General features: G+C 44.7%; 1 protein-coding gene across 5 annotated transcripts in view; it reads right to left on the bottom strand.

The window, feature by feature from the left end:
- Stx18 (syntaxin 18) overlaps nucleotides 1-21,101 on the bottom strand; it is a 95,999-nt gene that overhangs the window by 21,915 nt on the left and 52,983 nt on the right. For 3 of the 5 annotated variants that reach the window (XM_031341923.1, XM_031341924.1, XM_031341925.1), the window contains 4 exons: nucleotides 16,325-16,392; nucleotides 4,338-4,453; nucleotides 2,520-2,597; nucleotides 2,272-2,338 (listed from right to left, as the gene is read on the bottom strand). In XM_031341923.1, coding sequence (XP_031197783.1) covers nucleotides 2,272-2,338; nucleotides 2,520-2,597; nucleotides 4,338-4,453; nucleotides 16,325-16,392 — 329 coding nt within the window. Of the gene's footprint in view, nucleotides 1-2,271; nucleotides 2,339-2,519; nucleotides 2,598-4,337; nucleotides 4,454-16,324; nucleotides 16,393-20,068; nucleotides 20,127-21,101 lie in introns of all 5 variants that reach the window. The other 2 variants (XM_031341926.1, XM_031341928.1) reach the window with 1 other exon arrangement.

The raw sequence follows: 21,101 nt of genomic DNA, 5'->3' as shown, positions 1-21,101 counted from the left end.
TATATATATATATATATATATATATATATATATAAATGGATAGATGGAATATGAAGAGTAGTTACCTTTCTCTAGCTTGAGGCAATATGGAACAAGTACCATTGTCAGCTCAGAATGAAAAATGCCACCAGGGTAGATGAAAACAGGTACCTCTAATAATAGTGCTATCATTTACAAACAATATAGTCACTGGAGGGAAGTGCAGAGTGGTCTGCTGGGAATACTTCTGGCTTAATGAGCAAAGTATTTTCAGCAATGTGAAATAAGAGCCCTTTGATATGATAGATAGATGTGGCATCTCTACTCTGTGAGAACAAAAGCTACCACATAATACCATCTGCATCCTTAAGACATTACAGTGGGCCAGGTAGTGGTGGCGCATGCCTTTAATCCCAGCACTTGGAAGTCAGAGGCAGGTGGATTTCTGAGTTCGAGGCCTGGTCTACACAATGAATTCCAGGACAGCCAGGGCTATACAGAGAAACCCTGTCTCGAAAAACCAAAAAAAAAAAAAAAAAAAAAAAAAAAAGACATTACAGTGGGTAATCAAGCTGCACCTCAACAGGTATGTTTTCCTTCACCATACAAATGAGATAGTGACAATGAGGCTACAGAATATGAACAGCTACACTCCTCAAACCAACTTCTAAACAACAGTCATCAGCAACCCAAACAGAACAGTAGAGAGAAACAACCACCAACCCCTCGTGACAATGGCGCACACTCTGTCCATTGGCCTCCTCAAAGGACAGGGATGGTGCCATGAGTGGAAACACAATGGTGGCTGTCCCTGCCCCCTGTGTATGTGTGTGCATATGTGTGTATGTGTGTTAGACCCGACTGTCAACAACATAATGGGAACCTACTAAGAAGGGAGGCACAACACCCCTGACAGCAGTTGGGACACTTCACAGGACAGGTGACATCTGAGTTGGGCTAGGAGGATGAGTACAATTTTGTTCACAAGAAGAACAGGACAGGCTGTATAAAAGGTTCCATGGGAAGAGAACTCAGCAAGAATTAGGCACAGGAAAAGCAAAGCTCTTTTAGAACAAGCCACACATAGGCCTGCCAGAGCAGATGAACTGAAGACTGATTTAGAAACAAAAGCTATGATATAACTACTATAGCCTTGAATCTGCCATATTTGACCTTTGTGAGACCTGGGCATAGGGGGGGCATAAGATTACATATACAACTACATGTATGATTTAAGCAGATGTCTTGTGTCTCAAGATGAGGAAAGAACTAGAAACAAGAGTGGTGACAAATGCCTACAACTCCCACAGTGCCCACATCTGGGAGGCTGAGGCAGTACGACCTGAGTTCAGGGTCTACCTGAGAAGTACAGAGACTGTCTCAAAAAGCCTAAGAGCAGAGGGTTGTTCCCCCAAGGTCTCCTGCTTAGGGTAATGCTGTACATTTTTCATCTGATTGACATAAGTGTGGACTTAAGAGGAAACTTCTACTTAAAAGCAAGGCTAAGGCTGAATGTGCTGAGGCCTCTTTTTGTCTCTACCTGCAACAGCTCAGCAGACATGCCTCTCCTCCCTGTGGGCTGTGAGAGCCAGTTACTGGTCACCTTACCATACTGACAGATGACAGACATACATCATCAGAGTCAGGCCTGCTCCCCTGGGTCCTGCCTGGGCAAACTGGCAGCCACCACGATAAAAAGGATGTTGGAATAGAGGAAGGGGTGGGTTCAGTACACACGGAATCCTGAATACATTCTGCCATACTGCCACATAGGGGAACACTGGTCACTGTGAAAACCTTTTTTTGGAAAAACATTCAAAGATGGAGGTATGGGGGCAGAGACCAAGGTCAATCAGCTCCAAGTGTCCCACTTCATTGGGATATTAAGGAACAGGGTGGGAAGCTAGGTAGGTGGCACACACCTATAACCCCTACACTCTGAATGCAGAAGCACAGTGTGGACTATAGAGCCAGACTGTCTCCTTACTACTCTCAACAAAAAAGAAAGAAATTGATGAGTGCTCAATACCAGTTCAGCTGCCATGAGACTTGGGGTTTGAAACCCTCTGAACCTTAGCATCATCAGAAAATGAAAGCGAGAATCTGTGTCCTGGGCTGCTGTGGGCTAGCAGAGCTGACCAGCAGCACCTGGTACACTGTCCTCAGTTCCTATGACAGACAGCATTTGGTGCTATGTGCACTCGCACACAGCAGCCCACAGAGCTGGAACTTTAGGAACTCCAGTTGCCATCCCTGTTTTAAGTGAGGAAGAGCAAAGGCGGCAATACTCACAGTCTTTTCTTATCCACCACGCGCTTCACTCGGATGGCTCTTTGTTCAGAGTAAAGCTTACACACTCCTGTTGAAGCAGAAAAAAAAAAAGAAAAAAAAAAACAGAATAGAGACTATTTAAAATGGCTTCTCAGGCAAAAATATCATTAAAACTAATGAGACACTATGGTCTTCAGCTAGCAAAGCTCCATTCTAAATTACATCTCTTATGAAATACCACATTTGACCTTTAGAAGAAAATGAAATACTTTTTAAGTAATCTTCAACGAAGTCCAAAACCGCAGTCCTGTGTTCCTTCACTTGCTGGGAATGTATCTCCTTGTGGGCTGTAAGAGAAAAGGACAGCTGTCAGGTCTGTGCTCAAGGACCCTACAGAACAGTCAGCTTCCCCAGAGCGCTTCACTGAAAGCGTGTTCAAAAGCACAGCTATAAAACAGCCTCATGTCAAGTGAGCCTACATTTTTAAGAGTAAGATTTATTAGGGTTCACCAGGTGAGAGATTAAACCCATAGAAACTGCAGTCAAATAATTTATAGCTTATTACAGCACCAGGGGAGCGGAGCTGATCCAGCGCCTTCCGGAATGCTGACCTGGCTGTAATAACAGCATCCAGTGCTCAGGCTCACCTTCAAGTGACATGCTTAAATCATACGTGCTAGAAACCCAGACACCCTCTGCCTGAGTTGCTTCTCAGCTTACAGTGGCTGCTTTCTCCCTTTAGACACTGAGTGGCACTATCTATACTATGCTGCTTTCTAAGAACCTTTCACATTGATGAGCCACAAGGATGAGCTACCACACAGAAGCTTGTGGCAGTTCCTATAGTAAGATACCGCTATTGGTGGAAGGGCTGGGTGCCCAGTGTGCAGGCATGATGATAGGATTTCAGAGCTACCTCAGATGAGCCAGCTGAGGTTCCGAGGCAATGAGTAGCCTAAAGTCACATAAATGCCTAACTAATATCCTTAAGAGTTACATTTTTACCAGAGGACTACATAACCTGGTACTCACATAATGACCTAGGGGCTCTGCAATGCTGGACACAGAATTCTTGAATTTTGTATGTTGCATATTTTTCTGGCAAGCTTTCAACAGACTTCCCCAGGGGCTGATCAGTGTTTTCTCAGGAGCTTCTCCACCAGAAGTCTCTGTCATGGGCCCAACAGCACCTGACAACTTTGATCTCTATAGTATTAATGTATATGCTTACGAATCAAGGAAGACATAAGATTGGGAAGCCATCTAGCTCCTCAACAGGGATGAAACCCAATGAATGGGGAGATAATACTAGGCTCCTAGTGTCTGGCACAGTTCTAAGCCCAGTGTAAGAATTTAAGTAACCTTAAGAGATATGCCTAATTATCACCTGTACTGTTTCAATGTAAAAGTGAGCCCAGGGAGATGAAATGATTTGCCCAAGGCCACAGAGCTAGCGTGTGGCAGAGCTTCAATGCATAGCTTTTAAGTCATGGCTGCAGAGCCTTCTTTTGACCATGATGTCTCTCGTATGGAAGCTGACTTTAATAGGACAAGTAGATCTTAGGGAATACTGTTCCACCCTTAGCCACATGCATCCAACCTGCCACTCAGAACATAGCCATGCATGCATGTCTCCACAGATATGCAAATGTTTGCACACACACAATCTGGTCCCTCTGACCTTGGCCTTTGGTAGTTTATAGATTCATTTAGAGAGGTCCTTTCCACTGTTGCCTTCCTTTTTTGGGGGGAGGGGGTTGAGACAGGGTTTCTCTATGTAGCCTTGGCTGTTCTGGAACTCACTCTGTAGACCAGGCTGGCCTCGAACTCAGAAATCTGCCTGCCTCTGTCTCCCAAGTGCTGGGATTAAAGGTGTGCGCCACCACTGCCCGGCAGCTGCCTTCCATTTTTTAAAACTTGAGTAATGGTCTTTTTAGGGCCTGACCACCTTAGCTCAGAAGGATTATAAAATTTTAAGTCTTAAATGTCATTCAGAAAGAAAGAAGGAATGGTAAGTGGCTGCACAATGAGTTGTTGAACTGTTGGCAGAGTCAGGGGATCTGGTGACATCTTTCAGAGTACTTTACCTTCTGTTCTGAGTTGCTGAATTGCGTCTGAACAGGTCCTCATGAATATCTGAGCATCCTGGTCTATCTGGTCTCGCTCTGTGTCTGTCATCCTCCCATATTCAGACATGGTGTGGCTAAAAAAGAGGAAGAAAGCATGAGAGTGGTATCAATGAGAACATAATGCAGTCTGGGTAACATGTCAAGAAAAAAGGTTTCCCTGACCAAGTGACACTGAAGCTAAGGCCTGGAGAGGAGTGGCCAGAGCAACAGGTATGAGAATGATCTGGAGAGTGGAGCAGAAGGCCATGAGGTACAGCCTTCTACATCGCTTCCACAGAAGCAGGCTGCAGTACACAGCTTTGCTAGGAGCAGCGGCTCTGATTGAGGACTGCATCCCTCCATTAGAGCTGCAAGCCACTCACCCTACATGCTGGAGTGACATGATCTTGTAACATGAGAAACATTTGTGAGCTGTTCTTTTTGTTTATTTGTTTTTAATGCTGGAAAGCAGTTGTCAAACCTCACAATGAAAAGCCTGCAGAAACAAATTCCATGTCCCCTGATGTTAAGTTAAACTTCCTGAAGTGCCCAGGCTCGTAAGGGCGTCCACTTTCAGTAACACAGCACTATGCAGTACAGTAGAAAGCACCTCGCTCACCTTCCAGAGAGCAGACAAAGTGTAGCATAATCAGTAACAGTGACACCTCTCAGCCTAGTTCAACACTCTTCACTTTACAGCTGAACTTCAGGCTCACGTGCTGCAGCCTGAAAGGGCACTTAGGTAATGCAGATACTCAAACCACCCCATTTTCACTCACCTGTTCACCTAGCCATGAAGACAGAAGACAGAGTCCTGGCCATTCCACTTCCACCCGTGACCCAGGTCACAGGGTTTCCACTCTGTTACAGTTAGCGGCTCTGACTTCACTCCAGAAACAATGGCCTTCATGGTACTCTGCCAACATCACTTTTTCATGCTGTGCTGGTCAGGAGATTATTGTGCCTACACTCCAAAGCTGCCCTCTTTTTCTCTGCTTTGGGACGGAGCTGGGACCACCTCTGAACCTCCCCTCTGCTATGCTGCTCTCTGCTTCTGACCCTGCTTTCCTTTTCTCCACTGCATTTATTGTTCCCCCAAATAACAAAAAGTCTGATTTTCTCCTCTGAGGCTATATGGAAGTAAGGCCAGTGACCTGTATCTGCTTCCCAAGTAAACGCATGTAGCACAGAGTAGAGTGCCTGACTAACCCTGAATATATGCCAGGCCTATGTTCAGTTCTTCATGTGTATCTGATTCCTTTATGTAACCCTCACAATCATTCATTCCCACTTAGGATAAGTACTACACTGGGGTTCAAAACCAAGCAAGGGCTTGTTTCTGATCTCCACAAAAGGCATTCAGCTATAGGAGAGATCAGCAAAGAAGCAGAAGTGGATAGTAGGGCTCAAAGTGGATCATGGTCAGCTTGTGTGGGATGAGATGCTGAGCAGGAAAGGCAGAATATAAGGTATGTCCTGACAGGATGGAGACAGAGGCCAGATACAATCCCCTACATTGTGGGTGATGGTATAAGTGATCATCTACTCCATACCTGGGCACATGCAAATGAAGTAAGGAAAGGAACAGCAAGGCTGGTCCTGTGTCAACCAGGCACCCCAGGGAGGGCAGCACATGGCATGCACATATTGTCTCCACACTGATGTGCCTGGAACATGGTGCACCATTGCTCCTAAGGTAGTGTTACAGTAGGTGCTTACTTAAAACTCAAACCCAGACACTCCACCCTCTACTCCCAGTGCTGGCTTCTCCAACAGGATGACTACTGGAGGATTATAAACAGAGCCATGTGTACTCTGCATGGTTTCTCCATAGCAGACTGCCTCAAGACTGAAGAATCCTAACCTCAGGTGTTCCAATCACAGTGGAGAGACCACTGCCATTTGCCCAAGAGAATTAGAAAGGCCAGGTACAGTGTCCAAGGGGGGTTGAAGGTGACAGATGTAAGAGGTTTTGACAGGCAATACAGACTATGTATGGAGGCATGGAAATGTCTAGGATGCAGGTCTGGTGTACAGACAGACATCTCATCCAGAACAGAAGGCCCAGGATGTCTAGGATGCAGGTCTGGTGTACAGACAGACATCTCACCCAGGACAGAAGGCCCAGGATGTCTAGGACGCAGGGGTCTGGTGTGCAAACAGACATCTCACCCAGGACAGAAGGCCCAGGCTGGAGGGAAGGGGATGATGGCTGAGCCAAAGCTGCCAGGCCAAAGTCAGCGCCTTACATGTGGGAAGCTGGAGTGCTTGCAAGAGGGCTCCCCACTTTGCTGCTCCACTGTGTTCTAAGAGCATGAGATACACAGTGTGCATCTGAAGCAGAGCAGGTTTAAGTTATCAAGACCACAATTGAAGATACAGTAACAAAATCATTACTATTCTGAAAAGATTAAACATCTTGTAAATAATTCCAAACTATTCTCATGGGATCTGCATATATAAACATCAAGTTTTATTTTCTTGACTATGTAAAGAAATACTTGTATTATGGATGTCACTATATCTAAATAGTGGATTCAGTTAGAGAAGACTATGTGAGGTACAAGTTTGAACTGGTCAATTTATTTCAGGAGAAAGGTGGAGGAAGTGAAAAAGACAAGTTTATTTACTGGCTCAGAAATTTAAAGGAATATGCTTCTCCTTTTGACTCGGTTGCCTGGTACATTAAGAAATAGTTAGTTCAGGGTCCAAACATCACTGACCTTGTCTTGACTATAGTTTTATATAGAAGCAGCCACAAGCCGAGGGTGAAGAAAAGGCAAAAAAAAAACATAGCAAATGCTTTACTGTGTCATGTGCTGAAGGATGTGCAAAGTTAAAGACTATAACCTTGTTTTTGCTAGGAATGTTAGATTCACAGGAACTTTAGAGCATATACTGGGCATATAATATGCACGGCAAATATATATTATGAATTAAATTGTTAATGCCTAGGCTACACACAGGAGCTGAATTATAGATCTAGCTTTCAATAAACTACCAAGCAGGAGACAATGACAGACCTGTGCATATAGATGTGTTATATCACACAGCACAGGCTAATGATTAGCAATACTTTCCATGCACTGACACTGACCACTGTTCTAATCTAGAAGGCTACAAACATTACTACTTAATTCTCAAAGTTCTCAAGTAGGTGCTGTTTTATTTCCATTTTACAAATGAAGCAACTGAGGCACAGAGAGGCTGTTTAACTTGCCAAGGTCACATGGCCAGTCATTAGCAGAGACGGGGTCTGACCAAGGCAGCCTGCTCTGGAGCCTCAGACTTCATCAATTCCTACAATACTTTTTGTTTTTGTTTTTGGAACCAGGTCTCATGTATGTCAACCTTGCCTCAATCTCACTAGGTAGCTGAAGATGGCCTAACCTCTTGGTTCCACCTCCCAAGTGCTGGGGTTACAGGTGTAACCCCACCATGGCCAGTGAGGCTGGAGAGTTCAGACTAAGGTGTGTACATGTGTGCGTGCGTGCGTGTGTATTGTGGATGGAAATGGAGGAATCTACAAACTGATATTTGAGAGGTAGGCATGGCTGAAGGAAGCAAGAATAACAATGGAAGCACATAACAGTGGAAGGAGAGAAGGGTGAGGACTTTAAACTGGCTAGAACACAGGACAGGTAAGAATGCTGCCGTTAGTGACTGCCAGAGCTGGTCAGTGACTCTGTAGCCAATGGAAAGGCTAAGTGTGATAAAGGAGAGATGAGGTGACATGTCACATGGTATAGTGACAGAAGGTTGGGCCTGGGGCTACTAACCTTGAGCTAAGAATCTTGCCTTACTCATCTTCATAACTATTTGTTTGTGTCACTTATTTGATTGTTACCACCTCTCTCCCCAATTAATGCTGGGACTGAACTCAGAGCTTCAGATATGATAAGCAAGTGTTTACCAATGAGCTAGCTATACAGACTCTCTCATCTCTCTGTTCCTAGCATTTATGAAGGGTAGAAGTATGATAACATTTTGTAGAACTTAAATTTCATAAAGGAGCTGCTGGGTGTGACAGAGCATCCCCTGGAACCCAGGACCTGGGAGGTAGGAGGACTGAGAGCTCAAGGCTACACAGAAAGGCTCCCATTTCAATGAGGCAGACATAAAGGAGGGAGAAGAATGGCAAGGTTTAGGTGATGGCAGGAGGTTCAAAAAGGAAGAACCAGAGATGCAGAACTTCCTGGAACAGAACAGCTACTATAGGCAAAACTTAAACAGACCCTGAGATCTTGGCCTGTGTGCTCAAGAAGACACAGAACACAAAAGGAACACAGGAAGCACTGGTAATTGAGGGCAAGCAACGTCAGCAGAAAAGAAGCAATGCTGTGAAGACAGGATCCTTGGCACCATCACAGTGCTCTGAAGGACTGACCAGGACAAAGGCTCTTCACTATGCAGTTAAGATCCTGAAGAACACAAGGAGATCTTAAAGAGTAATGGATGGTCTCTGAAGTGCTACAAGTCAGTGAAAGGAGAAAGTCACTGAACTTGGGCAGAGACATCTAATGACCCATTGGGCAGCCCTACTCACATCTCATTTGTATTGCACTTGGGTCTAAAACCAAGCCCCTGACTTCCCTCTTCAGACATGCTCTCTAGGAGCTGTCCCCAGGTTGTGCTGGTACTGATCCCATTCCTTCCTGTTGCTTGGGCCCCAGATGTCATCTCTAGCTCCCATTGCCTCTCTCAGTTTGTACAGATCTATCTACACACCCTGTGGGCGTTACCTTCAGAACATTCCGCAGAATCTATCCACCACCATCTCCCACCCACTCTGCAGCTGAAGCTGACTCCAGGGTCTGCTGCTTCTGCCCATCCTTTTCTCATGTGCTCTGGCATACCAGCCACATGGATGCTCTCACAGATTTGGATCTTATCAAGCCTTCCAAAGGCTTCTAAGAGCAAAGGCTGTTCTTGAGGAACTCTCTGGGCCACGTCACCTTCCCCCAGCCCTTGATTTGGGCTCCTCAGCCTTCTTCTGCTCCTTCACTTTTCATACATGCTGCACATGGACCTTACAAGCCCTGGTACTCCTTCTGGAATGTTTCTTTCCTAGGTGTCTGAATAAGTGATGTCTTATTTCCAGGTGATGAGAGGGCAAGCTCTGTTACCTGTCCCTACTCTGCAGTCTGAATGTCTTTTCTGGGAGTAGTGAATTGAAAGGGTCAAACATTCCCCTTCCCAGGTCAGAAAGGTGCTGGCTTCTGAAAGAATATGCAACCAGCCACCAGGGTGGACCTGTACAACACTGGTTCCAAAAACATTGGATTAACATCCTCTGGCTCCATATTCCCAGTTAAGGAGCCCAGCTCAGTAAGGGCGAAGGTCTAAAGGCTAATCTGAGAATACTGATTACTTAGGGAGTAGAGGAGTCCTCAAATACATTATACAGACCCACTTGACCTTGGATACTGGAAATTGACAGTGTTGTTACTCTTTTAGTAACAACAACAGAAACCAACAAAGTTGCTTTCCCAAGTGGCATTGTTTTGTTGCCAGGGTATTATGAAAAAGGTACAGAGTAGAGAAATTATTTTAATTAAGGTCATTCTAAGATCCAGCCAGAGGCTGCCTAGGCTGCATGCTGTTCTGCTCTAGTAAAATGCCATTATTAAAAAAATTAAATGGGTCAATAAAGTCTGAGCTCTACATTCTGGAAAAAATTATAGCTTCCTAATTATGTCAACCTAACAAAGCCTCATGGTCTGAAGGCAGTATTTCAACCCATACTCTTTCAATTCTGTGATTACACTGCTTATAAAATGTTCCTAGAAGCAGGCCAAGGCCAGCACGTTGCACTAGGAGGGGGGCTGTAAAGCTAAAAGCCTGGCAATGGTCTACAACCTTAGGAAAGGAGAACTTGGCGGAAGCGGATGAGAGACTCTTGTCCCCATCTTCCTGGACAGCACAGTATGGTGACACTCATTCCTCTGTCCTGGCATTTCTCTGTGTATTGGCTTCCCCAGAGTAAACTCTGGCTTCCCCCTCCTCCATCCCAAGAGAGGAACAGAAATTTCCCTGATGAGTGGGTACTCCAGCCAAAGGAAGTGGGCATGTACCTAGTCCAATCTCCATCTAACCCTCATCCCTAGACTGCCCAAGACAGCAGAGGCTCACTCTATTCTACTCTCTCCCAGCAAAGGGACCAGGTTGTGCTCGCTGGAAGCCAGTGACTATGACTGGTCAGTGGCACTAACCTGACTGAGTCTAGCTTAGGACCATAATATCACAAACCAGCTCACCTACCATCTTAAGCTCTGCCTATTGTGGTTGCCAGTCAGTTGTGCAGTTCTAGGAATCCTGGAAACTTGCTATGTCCTTTCCTCTGTCACAATCAACTTCAAACTCTGCTATAATGGAACCATTTTCCCAACAGCACTGAAATTAGAATTTCACCTCACTTCAAATGTGGCAATCAATAACTTCTTTTATCTCATCTCCAACCACTTAAAACACTTGAAACTGACCTTAGCTAACAGCCTGTATAGAAACAGGCAGTGGGCAGGACCCCAGCCTGGAGTGAGACACTAAAGTTTGGAGATAAGATGGCTTTTGTAGACTCTTAATGGTTGCTAGGGGTGGCTTGAGCCAGACCACCTGCCATAGTACTCATCATCTACCTGGCCAGATGCTGTCCAAGGCAATGGGAGTATTATCAAGGAGCCTTTATGCTTTAGTGTGAATGAAACCTCAGGATTTTATTGTCTTTCTAACAAAAGTGGCTTGGAACTGGACTTCTCTGCCCTTTCTCTTCTTTTTACTCACTCAAAATCTTGCATTAACAGCCAACATTTTCTCACGTTTGTAGTTACATTCAACACACTCAAGCCTCAGTACAACGCTCTTTATAGTTTTAGCCTTTTCTGGAAAATCGCCTTACTCTGGGCATAAAAGAATCCTTGCTCTTCTTGTATTGGGATGCTTTATGGGGAGCTTGTCTTCAATTCTTTTCCTATTGCTATGACAAAAGCAAGAGTGAAAGTCTCAGTTCAAGTTTCCATTATGAAAGGGAGGGGAAAGCAGCAAAAGCCTGAAGCAGATGATCACGCTGCATCCACAATCAGGAAGAGGAGAACAATGAAAGTTGGTGCTCAGCTCATTCTATTTCAAACAGTTCACAATCCTGGACCACAGAAGGGAGCCTGCCTACAGCTAAGGCTGATTTTTCTTCATCAGCTAACCTAATCCAGATAGTTCTGCACAGGTACCTGGAGGCTTATCTCCTAAGTGATTCGAGGTCCCATCAGTTGACAACATAATCACAGTGCTCCATGCACATCTAGGAAGCCTGGAGGGCCTCAGGAATGATTGTGCCTGTAAGAGTGTCAATGGCAGGACAACAGACTTTCATGAAAGGTCTATAAAATTGCGACTGCAGCCTCAGTTGTGAGAGTGACCTATTCAATTAGTACCAGATACAGACAGGGGCACACCTTCAGAGACAAAATTTACACTGCCATCTGGTGTCCACTAGCCAGTTAACAGCAGACTTTAAAACAGTACTATGCAGCAGGATGATGTCTCAGGATATTTTGAAACACCAAAATGAAAGACATTTAAAAACATAAAATTGCTTGTTAAATTTGGGAACAGTGCTGGGGACTGCGTCTATTCACCTGGGATGTGCATTTCTCTGTTGAAGAATATGTGTAGACTATTGCCATTTTGCATAGAGGACTTTTTTTGTTAAGTAGAGTACTGAGGTACAGACACTTGTTTCATAGAGAGAGCTACAGTTTGAGAAACAGGCTCCTGGTGATGCCATGGGAGATTCTGAGGATTTGGTGAGTCCACAGTGAACCATACTGTGGCCAGGGCAGGCCCAAATGACTGCACCACAGTGCTCCTATGTGCTAATGACGAGACTCCAGGCCAGATGCCATTCTTTCTTCTCTTTCCAGATGGCGCAGTCTTCCCTCTTCAGCTGTGGGGTCAACAGGGAGGAGGCTCCTCTCAGCACTGCCACTCTTTCACAGCAGGATAGACACTATTCTCAGGGGCCAGCTGGTACAGGCCCTCACACACCAATTGCTTCGCTTCTTTTGGTTACTAGGTAACACCTTTTCCTTTACACCTCAGCTCAAATGTCACTTCTCCAAGGACATGTTCCCTGATAAGACCAGGGTCTTCCAAATCCCTAAGCTTTATTTATTTATTTTTTGTAGTGCCCCTCCTGTTTACAGTCCTGCCTGCCTGTGTGACAAGGAGCAAAATGTCTGTCTTTGGCCTTGCACAGAGTGCGTCACATGGCAGGCACTCAGTAAAAATGGGGAGAGGGAATTCAAGGACTAAAGGAGACAAAATATGCATGCATTAGTACTTAGGAGCGTGTGCATCTCACAGTTGGACAAATCAGGGTTAAGTGTGGGGAGAGAACTGACTATGAAATGGCCCTCAAGGACCTCTATTGAAGGTCTGGTCCCCAACTGATGAGTAGTCAACTCATGACTACTAAGTCATGAGTCAGTCCACAAGCAGCTTCCTGAAGCTACTGGCAAGTGGCGCCTGTCTGGAGGGAGCACATCAGTAGATATGTCTTTGAAGGGGGTAGCTATCCCATTTCTCTCAGTTCCTGGCTGCTGAGAGGTGTACAACTTGGCCTTGCCACACTCTGTCATGACTTTCTACCTTACCAGGCCTACAGTAATAAACCAAACTGACCTTGATCCGAAACCTGGTATCAGGAAACAAAACAAATCATCTCTGTGTTTAAGTTGCTTTCTCAGGTATTTGTCCCAGGGATGAAAATCAGACTAATGCAATATTTATGGTACTTTTCAAATGTAAAATAGAGACAAATAAGGCAAAAGGGACAAAAAATGCGAAGTTCTATGATGCAAGTTAAGGATAAAGAAGCAAAACCTGGAATAGTCAGAGGAAGTGAAAATAGTTAGCCCTATGCATTTGCATTCTAATGGGAGGGCCCATAGATTGTACTGGAACTTCAGAGCAAGATGACTGCATCCTCACTGACAATACATGGGCTTTTCTCTGTCCTCCCATATGTGACAGCAGGAAGTATTTTAAGAGCACTGATCCCATGCTGGATGTCACCAGCCATCTAAGATGATTCCAGTAAGCACACACAAGCATGCAAACACTCTGCCTTTCTGTGAGGGTCTTGAACACCTCTATGATGTGGGATCCAGTGTCCTGTGGACAACCCCACTGTAATGAAGATAAGGGTGTAAGACATTTTAGGAGCTAATTTAAAGTGCCATGAGATGCTATTTCATACTAACAATGGTTGTAATGAAAGACTGCCCATACTAGGCTGTGGACCACTGGCAACTCTGTTGTGGCAGATTGTGCGAAATCGCCTTGCAAAATTGCTTCATAGTTGATTTTGACTATTCCAATCCACAATCAGAAGTATTGCCCACTGAGCCATTAGGCCCAGGCTTGGGAGTTTGTTTTAAGGCTAAACACATCTGCCACGTGAAGGACCTAGAAATCTCACTCCTAGCTATTTATGAACTTTTCTGTTTACAAGGACTTCAGAAGGTGCTCAGTCACAGCAGCTCCTGGAAACATCTATTTCTTATGCAAATGATAACCAAATTATGATAACTCAAGCATAATAGAACATAAAAAAGAAATAATAGAATAAATGAGTGTTTTGTGTACTAGAAGGTGTGCTCTGTGTTACTCCATTTACACATAATTTGAGAGAAGCCACTAGATTTGATGATGAGCAAGTCAGAGAATAAGCCTGAGAGAACAGAGAGGCAAGGGAGCTCTTCTTGGAGGATTCCAGCACAGTAAATGGCAAGGATGATGGATGGGCATGCACCAGTGGTCAGCAAGCTACAGCCAAATTCAGCCCTCGGGTCCATTTTCGTGTGATCTGGAAGCTAGGAATGTTTTCTGTGTTTCAAAGGCAATAAGCAAAATACACAAATAATACATGTGACAGAAAGCACACATGGCCCACAAAGTCTGGGGTGTTAACCTTCATTCCAGAGTAGGCAGATTCTGGTGTTTGGCAGTGACATGAAACTGTGGCTTAGGGAGGAAGCAGGTAAGTATGTGGGTATAAGGGAAAGAGAGTCAACTCATCAAGCCACTGGGAGTCTTGTGAGTAGCTGCATTTCAGAAGCATTGGGGATGGGGGAGGGGATGGGGGCTGGTACAGGGCACAAGTGGGACTGTCAAGTTCTCTGCAGCTGATGGAAAGAAGGACAATGAGGCAAGGCAGGATGGACATTATCTTGCCAGGGATTTCAGGCTTCAGAGGAGTTTACTAGGAGGATGCCTCATGGGACCTGTCCTAACTACATTACATAAAAAACTGGTAATATCTCCAGCACACCCACCCCATGGCTTGCTCTGCCTTCGCCTGTCACCAGAAAGTCTTTGCCAACCCTCTAGCATGCAGGCTCTATAAAGAAGAGACAGGTTTCTACCTTATCCCCTGATGTGCTCTAAGCATCTAGAACTTCAGAAGATCCTGGGCAGGTAAGTGTTCACAGATCCTCGTATTGTGGACAGTCAGCAGGCCAGGATGAGGCAACCCCTTCAGGGTTGATGCCAGCTGCCCTGTGGCTATTGAAGGCTATGTTGTGCACTGAAGGATGCTTGGCATGCCTTTGTCCCACACCTGACAGGTGCCAGTAGCACTCCTCCTACTGTTGCAACAAAATCTCTTAAGATGTTGCTAAAACTCGCATGAATGAGAAAGAGCAGCTCGTCATGGGCCTCGGGGATATGAAGGATCACTCACGTATTGTTTGAGAAATGATGATGAGTGCAACACGCAGCTGAAGCACTTTAGAAATATAAATGAGAGGTTGATAAGATCTCTGACCTCACAAAATTTACAAAGTAACAAAAACCTATTAACTGATTAAATAATTATACACTGTGATTCAGGTTATAAAAATTCATGATGGAGAAATAAACACTAATAGGAGAGTTCTGTCTGGGGCAGGGGATATGAGAAGACACAGTTTAAAGCCTCAGCATGTCTGGACTCTTCTCTGCCCTTCATATACTATATGGTATAAAAGTTGAGGGGGCGAAGCTGAAGGAGGGATGTGTAGAGATAGGAAACACTTCATCTGACCATGCCCTGCAGCGAGGAGGAGCCTGGAGCCTTCCAAGAAGGCTGGCAAGGCTGGAGTACCATGGTGAAAGGGGTCTAGGAGGCTTGATTAAAAAGGAGAAGGTGAGCCAGTACCAGTGCAGTGGATCTTCACAGTGAATCTACTCAGATGGTGATGGAAGTAAATGGCTACTGACTAGAAACTTCACCACCAGGAGGAATGCAACCATAAGTATACGAGGGGCTGAGTAAAGCACTCATAAAAAACAAAGGCCAAGCCAGGGAGATTTGTTTCTGTCTCTAAGTGTCAAAAGAAGGAGACTGCCATCAGGAAGAGAACAGGCAAAAAAAAAAAAAAAAAAAAAAAAAAGGAGGAGGAAGAGGAGGAGGAGGAGGAAGAGGAAGAGGAGGAAGAACAAACAAAAAGAAGAAAAGAAGAAGGAGGAGGAGGAGGAAGAGGAGGAGGAAAAGGAAGAGGAGGAAGAAGAGGAGGAGGAGAAGCAGGAGGCAAGGCTGTAGGGCATTTTCTTCATTAGTGACTGATGTGGTGTCTCCCCTGGTAGGTAGTCTAGAGTGTATAAGAAAGTAAGATGAACAGAAGCAAGCCAGGAACCTGTGTTCCTCTGTAGCCTATGCATCATTTCCTGCTTCCAGGATCCTGCTAAGGATCCTGTTCTGACTTCCCTTAATCACAGATCTTGATATGAAAGTGTAAGATGAAATAAACCCTTTCTTTTCCAAGTTGCTTTTGGTCATGGTGTTATCACAGCAATAGAAAGCAAACAAGGACACTGACCTCTCCCATTACAAGTCTGAGTTAGTAAAAAGTGGGGACAAAAAAACAGAGCAGACTGTATAACAAAAAGCAATGGAGCCACCAAAGTCATGGAAATAAGAACCCGCTTACCTGTAGGCATTAATATAATCTTTCCTGTGTTCCAGGAGAAAGTCTCTCAGCTTCCCAATGTGAGAAATCTACAATTGAAAAGACACCAAACACTTTATATAGACAGGCGGGCACTGAGCAAGTATACTAAGTTCTACATAGTAGAGCACAGCTTCAAGGAGTTTCTGAAGCTGCAAACTCAGAAACTTTGCTTCTAATTTTGCTGGGAGGGGTATGTGATAAAACAAAGTCTTGCTATGTAGCTCACAACAGCCTTGAGCTTGTGGTCCTCATGTCTTCATATGGAGCACTGGGATGGCAGGCATGAGCCATCACACCCAACACACAACTTTGATTTTATGATCTCACAGTCACTACCATGCTAACTCTCATGGGTCCTGTTCTCTTACCAATGGCTGCTTCTTCCTCTGACTATGGTGACTGATGATGCTAGATAAGGATGCTGAGGAAAAGTACAGACTACACCGGAAAGTACACCTCATGAGCCCAATAAGTAATAACATTTTCTGAGTGTACTATTATCTGTACTCACAGACAATAGTTCTTCTCTCAGGTATGGTAGGGATGGATCCTGAAGCTGAAGCTGTAGATAGATAAGCAGGGCTTCTGAGAGCAGCACAGTTAGAGATCATTTGGACAATGACAGAAACCAAACAGATCCCTACCCTCTTCACAGGTACTCCCAAAGATGAGCAGGAAGCAATGGGTTGTAGAACTATTACTTTGAGATGGCTGACTTCAAGTTTAAAAAAAAAAAAAGGCCTACTCTGGAACTGCTGGTGTAGCCTAGGCACGTGAGCCTTCATCTAGGAACCTCAAGGCCCTGGTTCCATCAACAGTACTAGAAACCAAACCAAACTGTTTTAGAGTATATATGTCAGTGATTCAAACTCATCCTTTGGAATAAGTGTTCTGAGAAGAAGAGAATGACTAGCCAGAAATGGCTTGCTTGTGTACTGTGATTACTGCTCATTCAGACCTTGACTCTTGCCTTTGTACTCCTGATGACAGATCTGCTGAACGTTCACTTCTCTGTAAGATTTTCTGTAAAGACCAACTCAGGAGGATTTTCACTTTGCTCTGCACACCTCCTATGTGGCATGCTGGTAAATGCTGACTTAGCTTTTATACACATTTCTCTTTTCAGATTCATCATAAGCTGCCCAGGAGGCCTGCACAGTATTTCTCACATTTCTATGCACAGGAAGCAGTAAAGATAACCAGCATTCTCACTGACAGCATATCATATCTGTCTGGAGATGTATGGAAAGGTTAGTCCAGCTTCCCACAGGGTCCTGACTAGTACTACAGATGCAGGTTAGAAAGGTGCTCTAGGGCACTTAAAAAGCACGAAGATAAACTCAAGTATGATTAGAATGCTCACTTGTTTAACAAACACTGATGGAGTCTGTCCAACACTGAGCAGTGGCACCCACTTGCAAACACATTCTCTTTCTTGTTCCAAGGGCCCTGCCATTTGCACTGATCATCACTGTTCCCATAACCATTTGGGGATACAAACCTCACAGAGGAAAATTAACATATCTCAGGTCACATACTCAGTATACAGATCTCTAGTTCAAGCTCAGATCTGAGTCCATACTGGGCATGATTCCTAGTTACCACAGCTGCTTTCTCATGTTTTTCCTATTTCCTATTCAAGATGCATCATAAAATCTCACTGTTAAGTCTGCTGGGGAAAAATTATAAGCTACATAAGCATGGTCTATCACACGACATGTAAGATTTGGTAAAGAGATTCTTCTGATTAGCCTGTGGTATATACTGTGGACCAGAATGTCCTCACCCGCAGGAATCTGCTTGTCTTTTCTCCTAAAATAAAGATGTGGCCACCACTCCTAGCTCTTCAATGTAGTCCTTCACACTTATTTGTTTTTTCTATTCAAGAATAGTGAGTACAAAAATTCTAACTCAGTGAGTCAGTTGCACACTTTTCCCCTGTCCACTAGATGGCAGCATGAGCCTTAAATAGCAGCAATACCAGGCGTTCATCCAAAAATACTGCCATTCCCCTGCCAACCCTCCCACCCAAGGGCTTTTAGACTTTTCTGGTTCTTTCTTTTAATTTGGGATCAAAGGATTCCTTCAAGTTAACTTTTATGCACTGGCTAAAGTTTAAATGACATTGTTTTACACCTACACGTGTACTCTGGATGAGTTTGGAAAGTTTCTACAATATGGCATTGGGCAGAGTGGACACAAAAGGTGCTTAGGGGAACATGGCTCCCATCTGACATTGTGGCAGAAGCTCCGGCTCTGTTTATGTGTCACCTACTGAACAGCTTGGCTATCAGCTCCTCTATGTGTACGTTGCAAATTACCCAGAGCAAGGTAAACTAAAAGAAAAGCCCTTTGCAAAATAGTGGGGTTCCTCAGAATGGCCGCTCTATTGCTGCTGGGCAGTTCAAAGCAGTAGACAGTGTCTTTTTCTGATCATAGCAGTGGTCGGACTTGTAGCTTTCTCCCCTGTCCAAGATGGTAGGAACTCTGTTCTACAGGCATACACAATACTACCAACAAAAACTTGATGGAGTTCAGAACACTAAGTACCGATCTGGATAATTTGCCTCTGAAAGAAGCAAGCATTGTTCAAGATTAAAGTGACTCCAGTAGGATCCCCTGGCATATTGTAAAAAGTTCCCTTAACACAAAAGCATGATTTATTTATTTTTCATTCAATCAGTGAGCACAGCTTGCTGTGCCAGTTAGTGTGCAGCAGGGCCAGAAGGGCTTGAGCTGTAGTATGAGAGCTTGCTGGCTTCTGATAAGCTATAGTGAGTTTTTACAAGGACTGGTTCCCGGGTCTAACCTGGGATCTACTAACTTCAGTCTTAACTGAAAAGGAAATCACCACCATTTACTAAATGTCTGAGAAATCACAGACAAAGATGCCTCTGGAGTGCATGGACTCTACTGAAGTCCCCTGGGAGATTAGGTCCCAGGAGAGAAACTTAGTTAGTTCTAGACAAGTCACCTACAGAGAGTCTGGCTCATCCCTGCCCGTCCACTGTGCTCTGACAGCTAGATCATCAGGAGTAGTCTATAACACGTTCTTTTTCCAACAACTATTGAGTAAGCAAGTATTATGGTCTTGGCCTACCTCCTTCCACTCTCTCCTAGTACAGAATGATGGTCCCCACTGCAGGCAGAGTCTGGAGGGGTGGCAGTCCCTAGAGCAGCAGTTCTCAACCTGTGACTTGCAACCTCTTTGGAGATCAAACAATCCTTTCAACAGGAGTCACATATCAGATATCCTGTGTATCAGATATTTATATTGCAATTCATAACAGTAGCAAAATTAAAGTTATAAAGTTGAAATGAAAAAAATTTAGGGCTGGGGATACCGCAACATGAAGAATTGTATTAAAGGGTCACTAAGTTAAGAAGGTTGAGAACTACTACACTAGAAGCTTCTGGGTGGTTCCTTTAAAGTCCTCACAGCACACCCCCTCCCCCAAGCCCAGTCTCCTGTACTTTCATAGCATGGCTACCATTGAGGGCTGCCCTCTGCACTAAGTGCCTGAGAAATCACAGACTAAGATGCCTCTGGAGTGCACGGACCCTACTGAAGTCCCTTCGATGCAGATGGGACTTCACTAAGTTGCACTAAGATGTAGAATCTGCTTCCACAGTTCAGCCCTTGGCTGGACACTTTCCATTTTGGATATACTCATTCCAATCACAACTTTATTCACAAGTCAATAAACATCCACCCAGGCCTACCTCTCTACGTTCCAGTTGTCTTCTGGACACTTGACTGGTGCATCAAAGGAAGCATGTCCTGGAAGGACACAAGAACAATCACTCCATTCTACTCTGGCTTACTTACATTGTCCCATCACCCTAAAGACTTGATATCCTCTCTCACTCCCTCTCTCTCAAGTCCCAAGTCAGAAAACCGCAGGCCTCCATTCTGCCCACCAATAAACCATACCTGTGAGTTCTGCCCACTCACCTTGCTAAGTATCTGCTGTAGGAGCTGGCCGCTTCCTACACTTCAGTGCCTGACTCTCAGCAGGCTCCTACTCATACCCTTGTCTTTCCCACCACTGACTACTCAAAGTTACTGGGTCCACAGGGGCTCTACCTGTGGCACTGTGGTTTTCCTCTGTGTCTTTGAAAGTCTTCCTGACGCCAGCTGACTGAATCTGATCCTCATTAGCTGTTATGTAAAGTGTTCTGTCAGTCTGGGTTTGGTCAGGATTCTGACTGAGAACCAGTTTGTTCTAACTATAGAATGGCTCCCAGAATTCAATGCATCTTCTAAGAAACAGACAGGAACCAAGTATACCAGAGGTTACTTTTTCTAGTCTCATCCTTGTAATGTAACTTCCCAGTGTCTTGAATGGCAGACAGTAGGGCTGGCTGAATACTAAACAAAGATGAGTAGTGTGTTCTATGAGAGGGCACAGTGACCTAGAGCTCAGGGAACTAACAACTTAACAACCTGAAAAGTATGGCTTCCTTCCTCTTAGTAAGCTTCTAGTCCCCAAAGAAAACAAAAAGCCCCTAGAAAACAAACATGCTGCTTTCTTAGTGTGAATGCAAAACAAAAGAGCTCACTGATGAACAGCAGAGGCTGAGCAGCCCCAGCACAGCATCAACCACACCAACCCGAAGCAGCACCTGCTGTAAAGCAAATACCACAGACTACTTGCACTACACACTCACTCTCTCTCCTCTCTCCTCTCTCCCCTCTCTCCTCCTCTCTCTCTCCTCTCTCCTCTCTCCTCTCTCTCCTCTCTCTCCTCTCTCC

The sequence above is a fragment of the Mastomys coucha genome, unplaced genomic scaffold (genome assembly GCF_008632895.1).
Source record: "Mastomys coucha isolate ucsf_1 unplaced genomic scaffold, UCSF_Mcou_1 pScaffold22, whole genome shotgun sequence".
NCBI lineage: Eukaryota > Metazoa > Chordata > Mammalia > Rodentia > Muridae > Mastomys > Mastomys coucha.
Note: the sequence above shows the minus strand (reverse complement) of the source record. Positions and strands in the feature narration are given on the sequence as shown.